At 40.5% G+C, this 22,910-nt stretch overlaps 1 protein-coding gene across 5 annotated transcripts in view; it reads right to left on the minus strand.

Annotated features, from left to right (window-relative positions):
• The window catches only part of LOC134351792 (ubiquitin carboxyl-terminal hydrolase 15-like), a 117,596-nt gene that overhangs the window by 69,509 nt on the left and 25,177 nt on the right, over positions 1-22,910 (minus strand). For 3 of the 5 annotated variants that reach the window (XM_063058485.1, XM_063058487.1, XM_063058490.1), the window contains 3 exons: positions 20,853-20,998; positions 17,784-17,845; positions 2,937-3,023 (listed from right to left, as the gene is read on the minus strand). In XM_063058485.1, coding sequence (XP_062914555.1) covers positions 2,937-3,023; positions 17,784-17,845; positions 20,853-20,998 — 295 coding nt within the window. Of the gene's footprint in view, positions 1-2,936; positions 3,024-11,332; positions 12,225-17,783; positions 17,846-20,852; positions 20,999-22,910 lie in introns of those variants that run through there. The other 2 variants (XM_063058486.1, XM_063058488.1) reach the window with 2 other exon arrangements.

The following is a 22,910-nucleotide window of genomic DNA, read 5'->3' on the forward strand; positions in this document are numbered from 1 at the left end:
GCAGCACAGTACATATGGAAATGAAGTTTAATGTCACACTAAGGACATACACAACCTGACTAGGATAGGCATGGCAACTGAAAACAGAGTACCAATGAAGTGCCAAATGCTACTGGCAGTAGTAAGGAGTTACATTCTATTAAACTGTCTAACCATCAACATCAACACAATCAATATTGGTTCAATAAGGAGTGCTGAAAAGCATAGAAACATAGAAAATAGGTGCAGGAGTAGGCCATTCGGCCCTTCGAGCCTGCACCGCCATTTATTATGCTCATGGCTGATCATCCAACTCAGAACCCCACCCCAGCCTTCCCTCCATACCCCCTGACCCCCATAGCCACAAGGGCCATATCTAACTCCCTTTTAAATATAGCCAATGAACTGGCCTCAACAGTCTCCTGTGGCAGAAAATTCCACAGATTCACCACTCTCTGTGTGAAGAAGTTTTTCCTAATCTCGGTCCTAAAAGGCTTCCCCTCTATCCTCAATCTGTGGCCCCTCGTTCTGGACTTCCCCAACATCGGGAACAATCTTCCTGCATTTAGCCTGTCCAATCCCTTTAGGATTTTACACGTTTCAATCAGATCCCCCCTCAATCTTCTAAATTCCAATGACTACAAGCCCAGTTCATCCAGTCTTTCTTCATATGAAAGTCCTGCCATCCCAGGAATCAATCTGGTGAACCTTCTTTGTACTCCCTCTATGGCAAGGATGTCTTTCCTCAGATTAGGGGACCAAAACTGCACACAATACTCCAGGTGTGGTCTCACCAAGGCCTTGTACAACTGCAGTAGTACCTCCCTGCTCCTGTACTCGACTCCTCTCGCTATAAATGCCAGCATACCATTCGCCTTTTTCACCGCCTGCTGTACCTGCATGCCCACTTTCAATGACTGGTGTATAATGACACCCAGGTCTCGTTGCACCTCCCTTTTTCCTAATCGACCACCATTCAGATAATAATCTGTTTTCCTATTTTTGCCACCAAAGTGGATAACTTCACATTAATCCACATTAAATTGCATCTGCCATGAATTTGCCCACTCACCCAACCTATCCAAGTCACCCTGCATCCTCTTAGCATCCTGCTCACAGCTAACACTGCCACCCAGCTTCGTGTCATCCGCAAACTTGGAGATGCTGCATTTAATTCCCTCATCCAAGTCATTAATATATATTGTAAACAACTGGGGTCCCAGCACTGAGCCTTGCGGTACCCCACTAGTCACTGCCTGCCATTCTGAAAAGGTCCCGTTTATTCCCACTCTTTGCTTCCTGTCTGCTAACCAATTCTCCACCGTACCCCCAATACCGTGTGCTTTAAGTTTGCACACTAATCTCCTGTATGGGACCTTGTCAAAAGCCTTTTGAAAATCCAAATATACCACATCCACTGATTCTCCCCTATCCACTCTACTAGTTACATCCTCAAAAAATTCTATGAGATTCGTCAGACATGATTTTCCTTTCACAAATCCATGCTGACTTTGTCCGATCATTTCACCGCTTTCCAAATGTGCTGTTATCACATCCTTGATAACTGACTCCAGCAGTTTCTCCACCACCGACGTTAGGCTAACCGGTCTATAATTCGCCGGTTTCTCTCTCCCTCCTTTTTTAAAACGTGGGGTTACATTAGCCACCCTCCAATCCTCAGGAACTAGTCCAGAATCTAACGAGTTTTGAAAAATTATCACTAATGCATCCACTATTTCTTGGGCTACTTCCTTAAGCACTCTAGGATGCCTTGAAGTATCAGTGGCAATTTCATTGTTTAATAGAGATTAAAAGTATCAACCAAAGTGAATGTTACAACTCTCTTAACTGACCTCCTGAGTGAAACTGGTAGCCCATGTTCTTCAGGGACAATGGTATCTGACTAATGCGGAAGGTTACATATAAACTTCTTCCTCCACACCACCACTGACCCCTTTCAGGACTGGTTCTCATCTGAATTTAATATTTAAGGGGAGAATGCTTGTATTGTGTTGGGTCTTCATTACCCAAGGAAGGCCTGTAGTGGAATGATGAGCAGAACAGTGCTATTGAATATGTGATTAAAAACAAACTACGTTCATGGTTTAGCATGATATATGCTTTGCAGTGCACAAGTGCCCTAGGACTTTCAATGGTATCATTGCAATTGAATCCACCAGCAACTTAAATTAGCCGCATTGACAAATTGGTTGGAAGAGGAGGTCAGAAGTTAGGCATCTTGCAGTGAATAATTCACTTTTAGACTCAAAATCTTTTCATTATTTGCAAGAGATGCCAAAATGTGACAGGAAGTTCTCCACTTTGATGAACGTGAGCAGGTCTACAACTCAAAGATAGGCCCAAACCACAAAATAATCTGCTTGCCTGGTGTTATACCCTTAATTATAAACTTAGTACAATCTGAAAGTACAAACTTTGCACAACCTTCAAGTACAAACTGTATGAAAGTACAAACTTCCACCACAATGGCAGAACTAAAACTTAGTACAATCTGAAAGATTCACTGTAACTGCTTAATAAAAGTTACTTCGACAACTCCTTCCAAATCCAAGCCTTTTTCCACCAGTAACTCAAGCAGTAACAGAATCAATTTTGGGTCACACATCATCTTAACTTAGAAATATCTCAGTATTCTTTCATCATAAAGCTCCTGAATCACTTTCAGTTCAAGGTGGTTGCTCACCACCATCTTCTCAGGGACAAATTAGCTCTGCCAATTTCATCCTAATGTATACAAATGTAACATTCAGGATCACGTTTCACCAAAACTATTTTATCACTTATACCCTAAAAATGTTAATATAGATGACAAGCGCTCCTGCTACACAACCAAGAACTACATCCAAAAGTGGTCATCACACCATTTACAAACCAAAATGTATTCAGTAAAGGCATGCAGAGACATTTACACAGAAGTCTGAAGAGAGGCTACTTACTTTCTGTTGTTGAAATTGCTATAATTATTTGACAGAGATGAAGGGGAAACCTTTTGCAATGTTGAAAAATTTGAAGTACTTGGAGACCTTGAAAAATAATGAAATTATGACAATTGATAAAAATGGGAAAACAATTTTTTTTTACATAGATGCTCACGACAAACGTTAAAAGCATCAATGCATAAGATAAATCAAAAACATGTTGGATAATTCTCTTCAATACTTGCACAAAATTCAAATGATAGCAAGTTTACGAACTTTCTTGAATCAAGAGGATGGGTTTACCAAAATGAGGAACACTTTCAAGAAAACACAAGATTCTGGGAGGGAAACAGAAAGTTGATTCTCCTGGTTAGCAATTTAAGAATAAGGGGAGCATAAATCTTAGGGTAATGGCTTAGGCATTTAGGCAAAATTCTTTATTCAGCTATCAGTGAATCTTTGGACCATAATACCCCAAAGGTTTTAAAGACTTGGTTGTTGAGGCTGAAATAGATTTTTAAACTAAGAATGATGGGACAGAAAATAAAGATCAAGGGAAGCATTTGCCATGATTTTGCTGAACAGTTGAGGATGCTCCAGAGGTCATACGAACTGTTTCCTTTTTGTCATTGGGTTACACCAGGAAGAGATTTATTCCCACTAAACTAGTTAAGAACTCAAATATCTTCCAGTAGAGTGGATCCAAATATACTAGGCCTTCCTGGAAAAATCTGGTTATTTCTTGCCTTCATCAGTCCATTTAATGGTTTTACCTCCATTGAAGCAAAAACTGAAAACCTCACAGATGTTGATTCTGCAGAAGTGGAAGTTTAACATAATTTCTGGCCTGATAAAGACTCAACACAAATTGGCCTTTTTTGGGGGGGGCGAAAAATGGGGTTGGAATTTGAGAGGTAATGAGCTCACTTATGAATATGAACTTCTGTTACAACAAGACAAATCTCAGTCACCTTTACTCCCCCTCCCGCAGCTCTATTTGCTTTTTTTTCTTCTTCTTATCTGCTTTCCACCTACCATCCATTGGATCAACACTCCCCTTCCTAGTTCCATCTGCCCATCATTCTTTTCTCCCCTCTCTTTAGTTTGGTTCCACCTATCAGCCACCAGTCTCTATCTTACTCCTCCCTCTCACTTCTATATACTGGCCATCTTCCCTCTACACTCTCAGTCCTGGTATTGGGATTTGACCCAAACGTTGGCCATCCCTTTGCCTTCACAGGTGCTGCTTAACCTACAGAGTACTTCCAAAGTTTTCCCCCCAGTTATAAAATAATTGCTTTATCATTCAACCACCCCCCGTTCCTGCTCAACTATTTCAAAGCAATTAAAGAGTTTTCCTATTTGCACTGAAGAGTTTAGCAGCATCCAACTGTACCTTGTTTAAATCTCTACACTGCTAACTAGCTTTGCTACACCCTTTTTCCTTTTCTCCTTGCTATTGACCAGAACTCAGCATTAATAGAAACTGATTTGCTGTCAAGTGGGCTTGCCACATATTCTTATACTATCTTTCAATCCTTCCTTTGTAAATTTTTGTTGTTTTTAAACAGTATTACTCTCAGCACTGAGTATGGCAAAGCACTGAGTGTTCCAATACAATATGGCATAAAAAATTACTCCCCTTTCCATTCTTCCATTGATGATTCCACTCAATTTATAATTTAGAGAAATTATAAAATTTCACAACTTTTAAAATCTACTTAAGTGTGGTCCTGAACCTCCAGAGAATTTTTAGAAGCTTCCCCGCTTGTGTACAATTTTCTGTGGCCCACAGAATGTTGCCAATGATCGCCAGCGTCATCTTGTCAGAAGAAATGAGCAAATTTTTGAATTCCAAGCATTCATTTTTCAAAACTTTAAATGCTACAGAAAATTTTTCGTATTTCATTAAAGGAAGTAATATATTAAGAAAAAGAAAGACAAGAAAATCTGCAGATGCTGGAAATCCAAGCCACACACAAAATGCTGAAGGAACTCAGCAGGCCAGGCAGCATCTATGGAAAAGGGTAAACAGTCGACGTTTTGGGCTGGGACCCTTCAAATCACTTTTCAAATAAAAACTTAATTACTTTGTAGACATATAGCCCAGTGCATGATTAAACAAAAGATAACAAGCAGGTGATAATGATCAACAATAAGTTGAATGAACTAGAATGAAACTGAAACAGAAACTGGTATAGAAGGAATCAAACTGGGCAAAGAACAACCAAACTAAAAGGTGAGGGTGTGGTAGATGTATAGTTTAACCTTCAAATCATCAATTCTTGCACAATGGCAAGAGTGAGCATAGCAACAAGACACAAAGTGGTCATTCAGGAGTTTCAAGGTGTGCTGTCCAAGCTCTTCTGAAGAAGTACAAAGAAATGGGCAAGGTTGACGACCAGAAATGCATTGGTCAGCCACAGAAGCTAAGTGCGGCAGACGAGAGATACATCAAACTGATTACCCTTCCAGCACTGCCATCAGCTCTGAACTCACAGACACCATTGGAATCCAAGTACACCCCTCTACAGTCTGGAGAAATCTTGTCAGAAGTCGTTTTCATGAAACAGATGCTGCCAAAAGCCATTCATCGTAAGTGGAAACAAAGCCAAGAGACTCATCTATGAACCAAACACAAGGACTGGGGTGCTGAACAATGGCAGCAAGTGTTCTGGACTGACGAGTTTAAATTTGACAAGGGGCAGTCTGTCCACAGAAGAGCTCAAGAGCGCTATATGGATGAGTGTCTACAACAAAGTGAAGCACGGCAGAGTTTTCTTGCAGATTTGGGGCTGCATTTTTGCAGATGGAGTTGGTAATCTGGTCAGAATTACTAGATTCCTCAGTGCTGAGAAGTACAAGCAGATTCTCACCTATCACACAATACCATCAGGGAGGCACCTGATTGGTCCCAACTTCATTCTGCAGCACGGTAATGACCACAAACATAAGGCCAAGGTGATAAAAAAACTATCTGGAATTACCTGGAGAAACAGAAGCAAGCAAGCAAGACAATGTTTGCAGAAAAATCGTGGCAAGTTCTCCAAGATGTTTGGAACAACCAGCAGCCAATTTTCTTATAAAACTGTACAACAGTGTACATAAGAGAACTGATGCAGTTTTAAAGGCAAAGGGTGGTCATACCAAACATTGATTTGATTTAATTTTTTACTGTTTACTGCTCTTTATAGCAATGTTTTTGGTATTTAGAAACTTTTCATTTCATTATTTTTGAAAGCATCTTTGCTTTACAGAACTTTTTTTCACATGTCCCAAAGACTTTTGCAGAGTACTGTAAAGATGCATTTGAAGACAATTTGCCATCCCTTATTACCATCCCTTTTCATTCAGTGTAACATGCATCTTTAGTCAGGCTTCTCTTGATCTGCTTTCCTGATTTTAATGATGCAACAATTCCACAACAAACATTCTCTGTACCCATTAGTTATGTGTAACACAGTGAGCTGACCCCAAGTGGCAGAACAGCCAAATCCAGTCTTGGCCTTCACAATACTGCACATCTACACACTTTTAGCTACAGTCATCAAACGCATTCAAGTGGAAGCTTCATCAACATGTTGATTTGCAAAAGCCTACCTTGCCTAGAATTATAACCGAAGATTGAAGTAATAGCATGCATCAAGGATGCCGTTTCAGCTTTGACCAAAAATGAGCAAACTACCTGCTGAGCATTTCAAGCACAATTCTGCTTTTAAACAATGCAGGGAATATTTTAAGCTGAAAAAAAAAACTACTCCATGAATGCAAGGCCTTTGACAATTTCCCGCATGGCAGGCTAATCTGGAAGGATAAGCAGCATGGAATCCAGGGACAGATAGTTAACTGAATTTGTAATTTGTAATAGTAAGAAGCAGATAACGATGGTCAAAGTTTGCTTCTTAGACTGGAGATCTAATCTGGTTGCTACCAAAATAGGTAGTATCATAGACAGTGAAGAAGGTCATCAACAATTATAGAGAAGCCTTGATCAGTTAGATAAATGGGCCTAAGATTGGCAAATAGCTTTCATTTTAGAAAGTACGAAGTGTAGGACTCTGGCAGTGAAGCCTTGGGCCCTGCAGTATTGTGGAACAGCTATCCGGGCATACAAGTACATAGCTAGCTGAAAGCAGTGCCGCAGGTAGACAGGGCAAGAAGCACATGGCATGTCGTTCTTCATCAGTCAGGACACTGAGTGCAGGAGTTGGAACTGGAATATTATGCTGCAGTTATACAAGATGTTAGTGATGTGTGTTCGGTTTTGATCACACTGTTAAAGGAAAGGCATCATTAAACTGGATAGAATGCAGAGAAGATTTACAAGGATACTGCCAAGACTTGAGCGACAAGATTGTAGGGAAGAGGGTAGGACGCTATTCCTTGTAACATAGGGGATTAAGAGTTGACTTTAGAGATGTGTATAAATTTATGAGCATATATACGGTGATACAGAGTCTATTTCCCAGGGAAAGAAAACTAAAAACTAGAGGGCAAGGTATCAAGTTGAGATGAAAACAATTTTAAATGCACTGATGAGCGACTTCTTCATGCAGAGGCTAGTGGATATATGTAGTAAGAACTAATAGTTGAGGCAGGTACAACATTTAAAAGTCCTTGGGTAAATACAAGGATAGGAGGGGCTTAGCAGAATATAAGCCAAACACAGGAGCTAGTTTGGTGGGCATGGACAAGATGGGTCGAAAGGCCTGTTTCTGCTCACTATATAAAATGTTGCCACAAAGAGCAAAGGTTAAGTGTTTTATAGCAGTCCCATGCTGGCAGATCTCACAAAATTTATCTCATCTTAATGAAAGTGCAAGCTCACATATTTAATGAAAAGTAATATTGATAGGGTATTAATAAGCACCCATATAAAAAAAAAGCAAGGATTTAATTGTTATCTCAAAAGTTCTATACTTGGAAACATGGAATGCCATGGGGTGCCATTAAATTACTTTATCACAATGTCTCAAGTTTTGACAAAGACCATACAAGGAATATATCCAATGCCTCAAAATTATGGACAGTCGTAGACTTTTCATAAGCAATTTTCTAGGGTTGGGATGGAATGGGGAAGAAATGCGAAATCACAGCACACATGATTAAAGATTCAATGGTAGTTTCAAAGGATACAAAAATATTGAAAACTATTGAATATACCTTAGCATCTTGCATCCATTTAACTTTCAGCAGCCTTGATAAAGACATGAAATAAATAGTAGTAGAAACTCCTAATGGTTATGAATTCAACCTGAGGATTTGACTTGTTTTTTGAGCCTGATGTAGTGGGATGCTTGGAAAACTTGCAAGATGGTTGAATATAACTTGCCCTTAAAATTCTGCATTTTTATGCTGGTTGCATCAAAATGCACTGGAAGAAATCCAATGTAATTAGAAAAGAACTTGCAGGCTACACACACAAAATGCTGGAGGAACACAGGAGGTCAGGCAGCATCTATGGAGGGGAATAAGCAGTCGACGTTTTGGGTCGAGACTTTTCATCAGGACTGGAAAGAAATGTCTAGGCTAGTTTTTATTTCATGGAGAGGCAACACTTACAGCTTGTTTCTTTCACAATAAATATTCCACCACAGCACTGAGTAGGCCCTTCTGGCTCTTTGAGCTATGCCACCCCAGCAACCCAATTAACCCTAGCCTAATCATGGGACAGTTTTCAATGACCAATTAACCTACTGGGTGTGTCTTTGGACCATGGGGGGAAACCGGAGGACCTGTGGAAAACCCACATATTCCAAAGGGAGGGCGTACAGCAAATCTTCATAGGAGGGGGGAAACCGGAGGACCTGTGGAAAACCCACGTATTCCAAAGGGAGAGCGTACAGCAAATCTTCATAGAATGGCACAGCATCTGAGGAGGCAAAGCAATAGCCTCCAAAGGGATAAATTCGAACTCTGGAATGCCCTGAGCTGTAAACATCACACTAGCCACTATGCCACCATGGCGGCCTTTTCATTGGAATTTTCATTTTCAGTTGACTCAAAGTATTCGTTGGCAGCACTTAGATGTAATATTCTTTTTCTGTTTGTACAATGAATGTTTGTGATTACCCAAGAGTTAAAATACTCAATTGTAAATAATAATATTAAAGTAAACATTAACTAGGATTGAGATTAATAATTGTCAATTTAATTTTATGCAACTTCTGATACAGCATAATAACGTTTGTGTTGACCAGAGGTCATGGGGGGAGGGGGGGGGTTGTTGGATGGGTGGATGGGCTGGAGACGACAGATTAAAAATCTTTAAAGAAGCTAAGAAACAGGGATGGATCATGGGCACATATCAGTTTGATATGCGTAAAAAAAGATGCCATTTCAAACACAATTCAGCTTACTATATAAATTAGATGCCCAAAGAAAGATATTTTAGAACAGTATTTGAGGAAAGTCCACAACCATTTCTATCAGATTTCTTATGATTGCACAGGTGAGTTTCTAAATCTGTGAATGATCTGAAGGTCTTTGTTGCCCCTAAAACTGACCAGCATCTAAAACAAAGCTTTGAGGTAGAGCTCATGCTAACCTCACCTCAAGCTCGAGGAGACTAAAGAAAAAAACTGCTACTCTCTGCCTGCTGCAGAACTGAACCATATAACCATGCTGCTGCTTTACTGACAAACATCAGTTACTGATCATATAGTTCTTTTGTGTATCTTGTGTGTATTTGCCGTTCCGTAATGAACCCATTATCTGTTCCATCTCTTAACGCTAAGAAATCTTTAAAAAGGATTAAAATCTTTAAGTGCACCAATACGGCAAATTGCCTTTTACCGCCTGAGATAATCTCAAAGTAATCAGTCTAAAATATAATTCGACATGGTAAAGATTCAAGAGACAGAAGCAGCTTGGGAAATTATGTCTAGCGTAATAAGTTAATGGAGTAATATGGGAAACTATATTTCCATTAAATAAAGTCTCTAATGTCAGCTACACTGGCGTCCACCTCCCCACTTTTCCTATACAACATCAAGACTGCATTGGTGGGGCTTCCTGCACCCATGTGGAGCTTGTTGACTTCATCAACTTTGCTTCAAACTTCCACCTTGTCCTCAAATTTACCTGGTCCATTTCAAACACCTCCCTCCCCTTTCTCAAACTCTCTTGTCTCTACCTCTGTAGAAAGCTTATCTATTGATGTCTATTATAAACTCATAAACTCTCACAGCTACCTGGACTATACCGCTTCCAACCCTGTTACTTGTAAATTGTATGTAAATTATGCTTATTTCATAATTTACTGGCATAATTTACATATTACTATTTAACTATTTATGGTTCTATTACTATTTATTATTTATGGTGCAACTGTAACGAAAACCAATTTCCCCCTGGGATCAATAAAGTATGACTATGACTATGTAAAAATGCCATCCCCTTCTCCCAATTCCTCCAACTCCACCGCATCTGCTCTTAGAATGAGGCTTATTCATTCTAGAACGAAGGAAATGTCCTCCTTTTCCAAAGAAAGTGGCTTCCCTTCCTCCACTGTCAATGCTGCCCTCAACCACATCTCTTCCATTTCATGAACGTCTGCTCTCACCCCATCCTCCCACTACCCTACCAGGGGTAGGGTTCCTCTTGCCCTCACAAACCACTTCAACAGCCTCTGCATCCAGCACACAATTCTCCGGAACTTCTGCTGCCTCCAATGGGATCCCACCACCAAGCACAACTTTCTCTCCCAACCTCACTTTCTGCTTTCCGCAGGGATCGCTCCCTACGTGACTCCCTTGTCCATTTGTCCCTCCCCACTGATTTCCCTCCTGGCACTTATCCTTGCAAGCAGAACAAGTGCTAAACCTATCCTTTTCCCTCCTTCCTCACTACCATTCAGGGCCCTAAATGGTCCTTCCAGGTGAGGCGACACTTCACCTGTGAGTCTGTTGGGGTCATATACTGTGCCTGGTGCTCCCAGTGTGGCCTCCCATCAGTGAGACCCGATGTAGATTGGGAGACTGCTTCGCCGAGCACCTACACTCCGTCTGCCAGAAAAAGCAGGATCTCCCAGTGGTCACCCATTCCCATTTTGATTTGTCAATCCATGGCCTCCTCTACTGCCGCAATGAGGCCACACTCAGGTTGGAGGAACAACACCTTATCTTCCAACCTGATGGCATGAACATCAATCTCTTGAACTTTCAGTAATGTCTCCCCCACCCTCCTCCACCATTCCCTGTCCCCATTTCCCTTTCTCACCTTATCTCCTTGCCTGCCCAGCAACTCCCTCTGGTTCTCCTCCACCTTTTCTTTCTTCCATGGCCTTCTGTCCTCTCCAATTAGATTACCCCTTCTCCAGCTCTGTATCTCTTTCACTAATCAATTTCCCAGCTCTTTACTTCACCCCTCCCAGTTTCATCTAGTCACCTGTGTTTCTCTCTCCTCTGCCCCACCTTTTACATCTACTCATGTTTTTTTCTTGAGTCCTGCTGAAGGGTCTCAGTCTGAAACGTTGACTGTATTCTTTTCCATAGATGCTGCCTGGTCGGCTGAGTTCCTCCAGCATTTTGTGTGTTGTTCTCATGTTACCTGACAGTTACTAACTCTGTAAAGCAAAATCAACAATAAATGCTGTCAGTATGAATTCTGACTGTTGATTGCATCCACGCTCCATGTTAACTCAGTTTTACTATCTTTTTCTTAAAACTAAGGAACTGAAATCCATACAAAGTTCTAAACTGCCAAAAGGAGCCTTTCCTTTCAGGGTCTGTGTGCTCAGAAATAAAGAAATAACTACACTTCAAATCAACACCATGCTAACTAAAGTACATCCAATGAATCCTTATTTTCAAAAAATCTAAAAAGAGATTCAATTTAACTCTCAGTGGTTTGTGACATTCAGAATCACACATCTCAGTATGAATTAACATTTGGGTCTAGGTCAAAATTTATGAGCTTGGTCACTGTCTGTGTGGAGTTTGCAAGATTTCCCAATGATGAGTTGGGTTTCCTTTGAATGTTCCAGTCTCTTCCCATACCCCAAAATCATGCTGTTAGGTTAACTGACCAGAGTAAATTTCTTCGAGTAAAGGTGGATAGCAGGAGAGTCAGGGGTTTATGCAAGAGCTAAAAGGTTACAGGGAAATAAATGGGAGAATGCTCTGAAAGTCAGCATAGATTAAGCTGGCCAAGTGTGCTCATTCTAAGTAATAAGGAAATATGAAATGGCTACATACTGTCTTTTAGGATGGTCCGCTGAAAGTATTGAAGTGCTATTAATGCCCAGAGAAGATTCTCAAATGCATACTTATTAAAAGATAAATCTAGTTAATTTTGTTCCATGAAAACACAAGAAGGAAATCATCAACAGAATGACACTATGGTAGTGAGACCCTGAACAATTCAAAATTGTTCAACATTGTATTACTAGACATTTGCTTTTATCTATCGAATAAAGTTAATTAGAATAATAATAATGCAAAAGTACTAGATGAGAAAAACACACAACCAAGTTCTGGAAGCTTCAGCTTCCTTCAGGTTTTCTTCATTACAGGAAGAGATCATCTGAGCAAGAATTGTAGTGGAAGTTGCAGTGTGAAGCTAAAACTAGACAAGCTAAAGGAGTAAAATCACTTACCTGATTTCAAGGTCAATTCTTTATAAGAGAACCCTGTATCACCCACAGTTTCTTTTGGTATGGCAATTTCATAATTGCTCCCTTTGATGCAGCAATCTTTTGTTAACTCATCCCAGTAGCTATTCTGCCTGATCAGTGACTATTAGCAAACTATTTGAATATAAAGGCATTGAACATCAAGTATAATAACTTTCTCTGTTTTTGCACTCTCCAGCTTAAGCTAGATAAGTATGTAGATGAAGTTGACCATGGAATAATAACAAAGCCTTGAATCTTGAGTCTTCCTGTCATTTTTAGATCTGCATTGTAAGTTACTATAATAAATTTATCAACTGATCATCTCTTTAAAATGTCTCTTAACTGATAACAACATGACCTATTTTATTCGCTGGAATTTAGAAGGGTGAGTGGGGGTCTCACTGAAACCTTTCAAATGTTGACAGTCCCAGACAGAGTAAATGTGGAAAGCAACACACACAAAATGCTGGTGGAACGCAGCAGGCCAGGCAGCATCTCTAGGAAGAGGTACAGTCGAAGCTTCGGGCCGAGACCCTTCGTCAGGACTAACTAAAAGAAGAGATAGTAAGAGATTTGAAAATGGGAGGGTGAGGGGGAGATCCAAAATAATAGGAGAAGACAGGAGGGGGAGGGATAGAGCTTAAGAGCTGGAAAGTTCATTGGCAAAAGGGATACCAGGCTGGAGAAGGGAGAGGATCATGGGACAGGAGGCCTAGGGAGAAAGAAAGGGGGATGGGAGCATCAGAGGAAGATATAGTGAGAGGGACAGAGAGAGAAAGAAAAGGGAAAAAATAAATAAGGGATGGGGTAAGAAGGGGAGGTGGGGCATTAACGGAAGTTACAGAAGTCAATGTTCATGCCATCAGGTTGGAGGCTACCCAGATGGAATATAAGGTTGTTCCTCCAACCTGAGTGTGGCTTCATCTTGACAGTAGAGGAGGCCATGGATGGGCATATCAGAATGGGAATGGGACATGGAATTAAAATGTGTGGCCACTGGGAGATCCTGCTTTCTCTGGATGTTTCTAGATGTGGAAAGGATGTTTCTCATGGTGGGAGAGACCAAGACAGCGAACTCCAACCACTAGGCTGCGGACCAGTACCGGGCCACAAAGCACGTGCTACCGGGCCGCGAGGAAACAATATGAGTCAGCTGCACCTTTCCTCACTCCCTGTCACGCACTGTTGAATTTGAACATAGGGTTGCCAACTGTCCCGTATTTGCCGAGACATCCCGTATATTGGGCTAAATTAGTTTGTCCCATATGGAACCGCCCTTGTCCTGTATTTCCCCCTCTAAGGTAAAGCGTTCCTATGAAACCTTTCGTGCCGGAATGGAGTAAAGCGAAGAAGCAATTACCATTAATTTATATGGAAAAAATTTTTGAGCATTCCCAGACCCAAAAAATAACCTACCAAATCACACATAAAACCTAAAATAACACTAACATATAGTACAAGCAGGAATAATATGGTAAATACACAGCCTATATAAAGTAGAAATAATGTAGGTACAATGTAGTCGGGAAGATTAAGCCAAAACCGATTTGTGGGGAAAAAAAAAATCAGCACGTACGCGCATGCGCACGTCATATATCACACGTCACTCATGCGCACACAGGTGCCCACGCAAGGCTTCATGGTCATGGTAGTCTTTCTCAGGGTAAACACAAGCGCCCGAATTTGACTGCTACTTTTGTCCCTTAATGAGAAAGTTGGGAACCCTAACTGTAAAAGACATGTTGAGGTGAGTTTAACTCTACTTGAACACCCCCCCACCACCGTTCCGCAAGAATATTGTCAATATTAAACCGGTCTTCAGTGCAAAAAAAGTTGGGGATCCCTGGTCTAGGACAAGGGGGAACAGCCTCAGGAAGGAGGGGGCATCCATTCAAAACAGAGAGTGGAGAAATTTCTTTAGCCAAAGGGTGGTGAATTTGTGGAATTTGTTGCCACATGGAGCTGTGGAGGCCAAGGGTATATTTAAGGCAGAGATTGATAGGTTCTTGATTGGACATGGCATCAAAGGTTACGGGGAGAAGGCTGAAAAATGGGGTTGAGGAGGAGAAAAAGAAAGGAACAGCCATAATGAAATGGCAGAGCTGACTCAATAGGTCAAATGGTCTGTTCCTATGTCTTATGGTCATTTCCATTATTTCACATAACACCCAGAACAATGTTTTATTCAAGTCATAATTCAGATTAACTTCTCATAAATGTAGTGTTGTTTACGAGATAGATGCCTGAAAAACTGCATAAGTATCTCAAACTAATTGATGTGTAACATAATACTGATACAAGAGGAAGATAATAAAGCTGACATTATTTACAATGTGACATAGAAATAGGGTAAATACTGGACATCTTTGTTCTAGCTCACAGTTAATTGAAGGGCTTCACTTTCTCTTAAATACCTTTGAAATTTTCACAATCACATTTCAAACTTACGTACAACTGTCAACTTCAGTTCTGCCTTCTTGTGCATGCACCCACCAAACCTCCTCTATTCACTGGCAGCTGAGACTACTCAATAAGCAATTCATCTCCAAAAGGCAGCTTAAAACTCATCTTTCTAGTCAAGTGTTTAGTTGCCCCTTGAAAATCTCCATTGGTTCAACATTCAATCACAAATGAAAGAAAATCTATAGATGTTGGAAATCCAAGCCACACACACAAAATGCTGGAGGAACTCTGCAGGCCAGGCAGTGTCTATGGAAAAGAGTAAACAGTCGACGTTTCGGGCCGAGACCCTTCATCAGGACTGGAGGGAAAAAGACAAGAAGTCAGAGTAAGAAGGTGGGGGGGGGGGAGGAAGAGGTGAAGTAAAGAGCAGGGAAGTTGATTGGTCAGAGGGGGAATGGTGAAGCAGAGGGAAAGCCACTACCCGAAGTTCAAGAAATCGATGTTCATGCCATCAAGTTGGAGGCTACCCAGTTGGAATACAAGTTGTTACTCCTCCAAACCCAGTGTGACCTCATTGTGGCAGTAGAGGAGAGCATGGACTGACTTGTGGAAATGGGAATGGGAAGCAGAGTTAAAATGGGTGGCCACTGGGAGATCCCCATTCCCATCTTTCACCTTATCTCCTTAACTGCCTATCACCTCCATCTGGTGCTCCTCTCCCTTCCTTTTCTTCCATAGCCTTCTGTCCTCTCCTATCAGAATCCCCCTTCTCCAGCCCTTTATCTCTTTCTCCAATCGACTTGCCAGCTCTTTACTTCATTCCTCCCTCTAGGCCAGTCTCAACTATTACCTACTATCTTGTATTTCTTCCTTCCCTCCCCTCCACCTTCTCACTCTGACTTCTCATCATTTTTTCTCCAGTCCTGATGAAGGGTCTTGGCCCAAAACGTCGACTGTACTTTTTTCCATAGATGCTGCCTGGCCTGCTGGGTTCCTCCTGCATTTTGTGTGTGTTGGTTCAACATCCATTTTGTTCTGATCAGACTCAAGAGCAATGCCTTTGAACTATTATTCACAATCCATGTCCAAAAACACCATTTTACAAAGAGTTACAAAATCTAAGTTTTTGTTTAGCAATACAATTTTTTGTCATTAACTTAACCTGTGGCCCTTCTTTTCCTAAAACAGTTCCTCTCGGTCTGTATTTCAGAGACAGAGAAGAACAATTAACACTTCAGCTCAATTTTCTTTCAGGGCTGCAATGGCTGAAGTTCGTGCTTTAAATCAATGACTTTCCATCAAAACTCGCAAAGATGAGAAAACAAAATGTGTTTTAAATTGTAAGGGGAAAGCGACGGAGATCATCTTCCACCCACCATCTATCAGATTCAATGTTTTTCACTGTTTTTGTTTTCAATGCCTTACATTCAATATTATTTTGACTACTTTCAAAGAATTTTCACCCGTAGACACATTGTTCCCTCCCATTTCAACATTTGGAGTCAACTGTTCACTTCCCTTTTCAATTTTTCTGTTTCCATAACTACTCCTCTTTCATTTGCCACAAAAGGTTGCTTTTGTGACTGGAAGTCCGTGACCAATGATGTACCACTGATATTTGGCCTGGACCCTTGTTGTTTGTTACACGTTAACAGTTTGAATACAAATGTAGGAAGCATGATTAGCAAGTTTGCTAATCACAAAAAATTATTGATTTGAGAATAGTCTTGGATTAAATTGAATAGTGGTAAGATGAGCAGAAACTGGCAGATAGAATTTAATTCTGATCCTTGCAAGAACTATTTGTAAGGGTACTTCACAGACAATGAGTGATAGGGCCCTAAGGTGTATTGAAGGACTAACAGAGCCCAGAGTACAAGTACAGCGAACTCTAAATGCTGCAACAGATATAAACCAGACAGTGAAGATGACATTAAGCATACAGTACTGCTAGAAAATTTGTGAACCCTGGATTTTCTCTGTGTCTGCATAAATATGACCTAAAATGTGACCAGATCTTCATGTGTTATCTAAAACTAGATAAAGAAAACCCAATTAAATAAAGAACACAAAAAACATTATACTTATTCATTTATTGAGAAAAATGATCCAATATTACATGTATTTGTTGGAAAAAGTATGTGAACCTTTGTTTTCAGTAACTGGTGTGACCCCTTTGTACAGCAATAACTTTAACCAAATGTTTCCAGCAACTGTTGATCAGTCCTGCACATCAGCTTGGAGGAATTTTAGGCCATTCCTCCTTACAAAACTGCCTCAATATCAGGATGTTAGTGGACTTCCTTGTACAAACTGCTTGCTTCAGGTCTTTCCACAATATTTCTATAGGATTAAGTCAGGACTTATTTCAGATTTCCAAATATGTTCTGCATTATCTGTTCTAGCATCACTCTCTTCCTCCCTTTCCCTGATCAACCTGAAATGTTGGCTCTGCTCCTCTCCCCACAGTTCCACCACCACTTTCCGCTTTGATTCCCGCAGAAAAGCCCTGGTGTCCAACAACCATCTTCCTTTCTGCTGGCTCTTGACAGATATCAAACATCTCAGCCCCAGACAATACAATAGTACATCAGGGCTGTGATTTCCCTATTTCAAGAAGATAGCATCATCAGCAACTTCTTGAGGCAATAAAGGCTACAACAAATTAAAATAAAATGAATTCTGTTAAGTTGCTATTGCTTATAAAGCAGAAATATATGTGAGAAAGCTACTAGCTGTTTATAGGGGTCATGGGTACTGAAAATTGAATTGACATTGTTCAGACATCTTAACAACAAACTTCTAAGAAATATTTTGAACCAAAATGTGACAAAAAGGAAACTCACTTATTAGTAGAAGGACCTCTTGGCCAGGTTCCATCTTCATTTTTCTGCTCTATTACCAATACCTTTCAATAAAATTAGTTAAATTAGGCTACTGAAAACAATGAATCCAGAAGTCAATTAAGTGCACGTGCTTGGCAAATTGTGCATTAATCTTTATGAAGGATAAATTATATACATCTAAAAATTACATCTATTTTTTATCTTCACCATCAAAAAAAAGTTAGTGTAAAATCCCAATAAGCATGGCATCTTGCAATTACTGTACATTCCTCCCACTTGTAGCTAAATTTTAATTATGTACAACAGATTTATCTAGTAAATTTTGATTATTAATCATGGCATGGTAATTTAAAAAGGCAACATAAAAGTAGTAGCAGTTACATTAAAAAAATACTCAGTTCTGGTCACCTCATTACAGGAAGGATGTGGAAACTATAGGAAGGATGTGGAAACTATAGAAAGGGTGCAGGGGAAATTTACATGGATGTTGACTGGATTGGGGAGCATGCCTTATTAGAATATGTTAAGTGAACTTGGCCTTTTCTCCTTGAAGCAACGAGGGATGAGAGGTGACCTCATAGAGGTGTATAAGATGATGAGAGGCATTGATGATAGTCAGAGGCTTTTTCCCAGGGCTGAAATGGCTAGCATGAGAGGGCACAGTTTTAAGTAGGTACAGAGGAGATGTAAGGAGTAATTTTTTTTTAAAAAAAACGCGGAGAGTGGTGAGTGCAGGGAATGGGTTGCCGGCGATGGTGGTGGAGGTGGATACAATAGGGTCTTTTAAGAGACTCCTGGATAGGTACATGGAGCTTAGAAAAATAGAGGGCTATGGGTAACCCTAGGTAATTTCTAAAGTAAGTACATGTTTGGCACAGCATTGTGGGCCAAAGGGCCTGTATTGTGTTGTAGGGTTTCTATGTTTAGAATACGGTGCATTAGTCTCATTTAATGCTTCAAATGAAAAATGATTTTCAAAATACTGGAAGAATTTTATCAGATTCAAATATTTTGGAAAAATAAGTTATTTTAACATTAACAATCAAAAAGGAATTGTGAAGACATTTTTAGTATGGATTCTATTTTTGTTTGTTTTGTGGCTGCGTAAAGAGATGAATCTCAAGATTGTATATTGTATACGTATTTTGATAATAAATGTACTTTGGATCACTTATTTCCTTCCACAGATGCTGTCCGACCTGCTGAGTTCCTCCAGCATTTTGTGTGTGTTACTCTGAATTTCCAGTATCTGCAGAATCTCTGGGTTTACAATTGGGTTCATAACTTGTCTAGTTGAAGTGTTCCATTTGAAAATGTTAGTATTCTTTCTGCATTTATGGGCAGCACACTAGCTAAGCATGTAGCATTGTTGCCTCATACTTCCAAAGAGCCATGCCTGAACTTGATCTCTGATGTTGTCTGTGTGCAGTCTCTATATTCTCCCTGTGAGAATGCAGATTGCCTCTGGATGATTCAGTTTCCTCCCACGTCCCACAAGTTTATACGACTATGAGAGGCACAGATAGACAGCCACTATCTTTTTTCACCCTCCCAGGGTCAAACTGAACCAGAGCACATACATTTAAGGTGAGGGGGGCAGTTCAAATGGGATGTGCAGGGAATTATTATTTTCTTTTTAAATGTATCCATTTATACACAGCAAGTAGTGGGTACCTGAAATGCACTGCCAGTGACAGTCATCATCATCATGTGCCATACTGTATGACGTGGGAGATAATGGTCTATCCATGACCATGATTGTTCCTGGCAAATTTTTCTACAGAAATGGTCTGCCATTGTCTTTTTCTAGGCAATGTCTTTACGAGATGGGTGACCCTTGCCATTATCAATACTCCTCAGATTTTGCCTGCTGGTGTCAGTGGTCGCATAACCAGAACTTGTGATATGCACCAGCTGCTCCCATGGCTTTAAATTGCCTTAATCGGGGAAGAGGGGTGCTAAGTAGGTGCTACACTTTGTCTAAGAGTGACCTGCAGGCTAGTGGATGGAAGGAGCGCCTTACACCTCCTTTAGTCGAGATGTTTCTCCACCAGAGCCAAATATGATAGAGGCACTTGGGAGGTTCTTAGATAGGCACATAAATATGCTGAGAATGGAGAAATATAAACCTTGTGTAGGCTGAAAGGATTAGTTAAGTTGAAAGAGAGAGATGCAACTTGCCACTTTAACCCTGTTTGTTTATTTATTTATTTATTGAGACAGCGGGGAACAAGTCCCTCTGGCCCTTTGAGCCGTGCTGCCTAGAAACCCCAATTTAACACTACTCTAATGACTGGACAATTTACAATGACCAATTAACCTACTAACTGGTACGTCTTTGGACTGTGGGAGGAAACTGGAGCACGCAAAGGAAACCAGTGCATTCCACAGGGAGGACATACAAACTGCTTACAGAAGATATCGGAATTGAATTCCAAACTCCCAAATGAACTGTAATAGCATCATGCTAACTGCTACACTACCGTGGCACCCGATTTATAATCCAAAGTTAAGGCCATTGAATGCACATGTGATGTGGGGAACTTATGTTAGATAAATTGGTAGGCATACTTTCAATACTTTACAGCTCAGTGTTTTGTATTGAAGGTTTTGGATTTTTAAAAAGTGGTCTTAAATGGTATTAAAGACGCTGAGCACAACTACTTTGGGTAAATTTATACTGCGGCATGGCAATACCCAGTTCGTTTTGTTAAAATCTGAGTGGCTCCATGGCACCAACTAGCAGCTGATAAAATTAGGAACTGGATACAAGCAAAATCAAAAATCGTAACATCAAGAAATTAGGCTTACATACAGTAAATTCAGGAACAGTCCTCGATATTTCTACTCTTGCTGAAGAAAGCATGCAAAATAAAAAATGAATAAGCTCATCCAGGTCCAATAAGGTTGTGCCTCAAGTCTATTTTCCTTCCTGATCCTCATTTCTTTTGAGGTTGTTAAAATCCACTATGATATTTGGGATCAGAAACTGCCACTGGTTTTAGGAATCAAACTTTTACAAGTCTTTTCATTCTTAATTGTAGAACACCATATTTTAAACTACTATACCTGCCCTTGATATAGTCCTGCATCTTGTATTGTGCTATCAGGCTTATTCAGGGGTTCAAATGTGTTGCTCATGTACTTATTCCACAATCTTATTTCCTTTTCATCTGGGATACTAAATAATTTTCGCATCTCCTTTTCAATTGTATCTGAAATTTAAAGCAGAAACATTCATTAGTAATCTCTTCCCATGAATTAGTGCAAAAGACAGACTCAAACATTTGACAAAAGTAATCAGTTTACTTATTCAGTGGTGTGAACTGTGTTTTCTCAATATTTGAGGTTCCCCACATTTGTTTGGGGTCGACCATGGATGCTGTCTCAGCTGTCCACGTGACATGCAAACCAGGGCAGTGTGATATAGAGATTAAGCTGTTGTCCATGCAGCAGGCTCTCCCTCTCCACACAGCTGATGAATCCAAAGGAACAGCAGAGACTGATACAGTTTGGAACCAGCGGTGTCAGAGGAGTTGCTACTCAGCGTTGAACTCAACATAGGACTGCCTTACAGACTCCGGCTCTGGACTTTTCCTCGGGCTTTAGTCCCGAAGCCTTTCCCATGAGTGGATATAGCTGCAAGGCAGTGGTGGTTTGAGATTAGTTTTCCTTCCCCTAGATGAGCTGCCAACCATGGTTGCTGAGCCCCACCAGCCTGAAGCAACTGGTTTTAAGACATCAGTAACCCACCGTTGCCCATTCTCCTGTCAGTAGACACAGTTCCACTAGGTTTAGTAGTAATGCCACATGTGAAGGCCAGGAGCTGGACTTGGTTATCAAAGACTACTTGAGACACACACCACCGGGAGCATTTAATAGGTAGTGGGAGCTTATCCCCACTACCACCCCCTACCACTGGTTATTAGCCTTTGAATATTTGATGCTTAAGGCTCCCTCAATCTTTGATCCTAGATATAATGTGCACTTTCAATCCAGAACTGAAAACCACTTGGAGGGAACAAAACTTTAAATGTTCTTGGGGAACTAGGATTTAAAATTAACGCACCCTATTATTAAAGGTTGATAAGCAAGTGACAGTTCTGATGAATGATTTCAATTAAGTAAAAGAACTACAATGGAAAATTTAGCAAGTCAAGCAGCATCAATGAAGGTACAAAATTAGTGAGATCTGTCTGTCAGATACAGTAGATGCAAATAAATTCAGTATTTTATAATTGCCATCCAGATGGTGAGTTTTTGCCTTAAAGAACTTCTAAGAAATGTCTCTGTTGCAACAAAGATCTTTAAAAAATAAATTTCCATAGCAAATGTCACTCAGATTAAGCACAACTATTATTCGTCACACCCAGACCACATATGACAAACATGGCAGATTTACTTCCCTAAACAGTATTTCAGACAAGACTTTAATAACAAATTGGCAGCTTCATGCATACTATAACAGATATTATTTCTACTCCAGAGCCACATTGTTAACAGAATTTAAATTTCCAGTTAGCAGACTGGGATTTGAGCATGTGCCTCTGAATGATTATCCCAGTAGCAATGACATTTTTTTAAACTGGAGAGTCCATTCAGCTTCCTTTACTGAGAAAAGTGACCCATACAAAATGATTCTGTTCCTAGCTTCTAGTAAGCTTGTCTGTTCTGCCCATATGCACATGACTACATGGCCAGATCCTGTTTGAACTCCATCTATTAGTTTGCATATGACACCAACATAGTGGGCCAACTCTCAAGTTATGAGTCGAAGGAGTTAGAGAGCCTAGCGGCATGGTGCCGTGACAACAACCTTTCTGTCAATCTCAGTAAAGCAAAACAGCTGGTCATTGACTCAGGGACGGGGGGGGGGGGCCGGGTCGATGCACACACACTCTTGTTTACATCAATGGTGCCAAGATCAAGAAGATCCCAGGAGTGAACATATCCAACAGCCTATTCTGGTCCAACCATGTAGACTGCATGAAAATCTGTGGGTACGGCCCAGCATATCACAGAAACCAGCCTACACTCCATGGACCCTGCCTACACTTCTCGATAGGACAGCCAACATAATCAAAGACTCCACCCACCCCGGACATTCGCTCTTCTCTCCCATCCAAC

This window comes from Mobula hypostoma, chromosome 9, assembly GCF_963921235.1.
Source record: "Mobula hypostoma chromosome 9, sMobHyp1.1, whole genome shotgun sequence".
NCBI lineage: Eukaryota > Metazoa > Chordata > Chondrichthyes > Myliobatiformes > Myliobatidae > Mobula > Mobula hypostoma.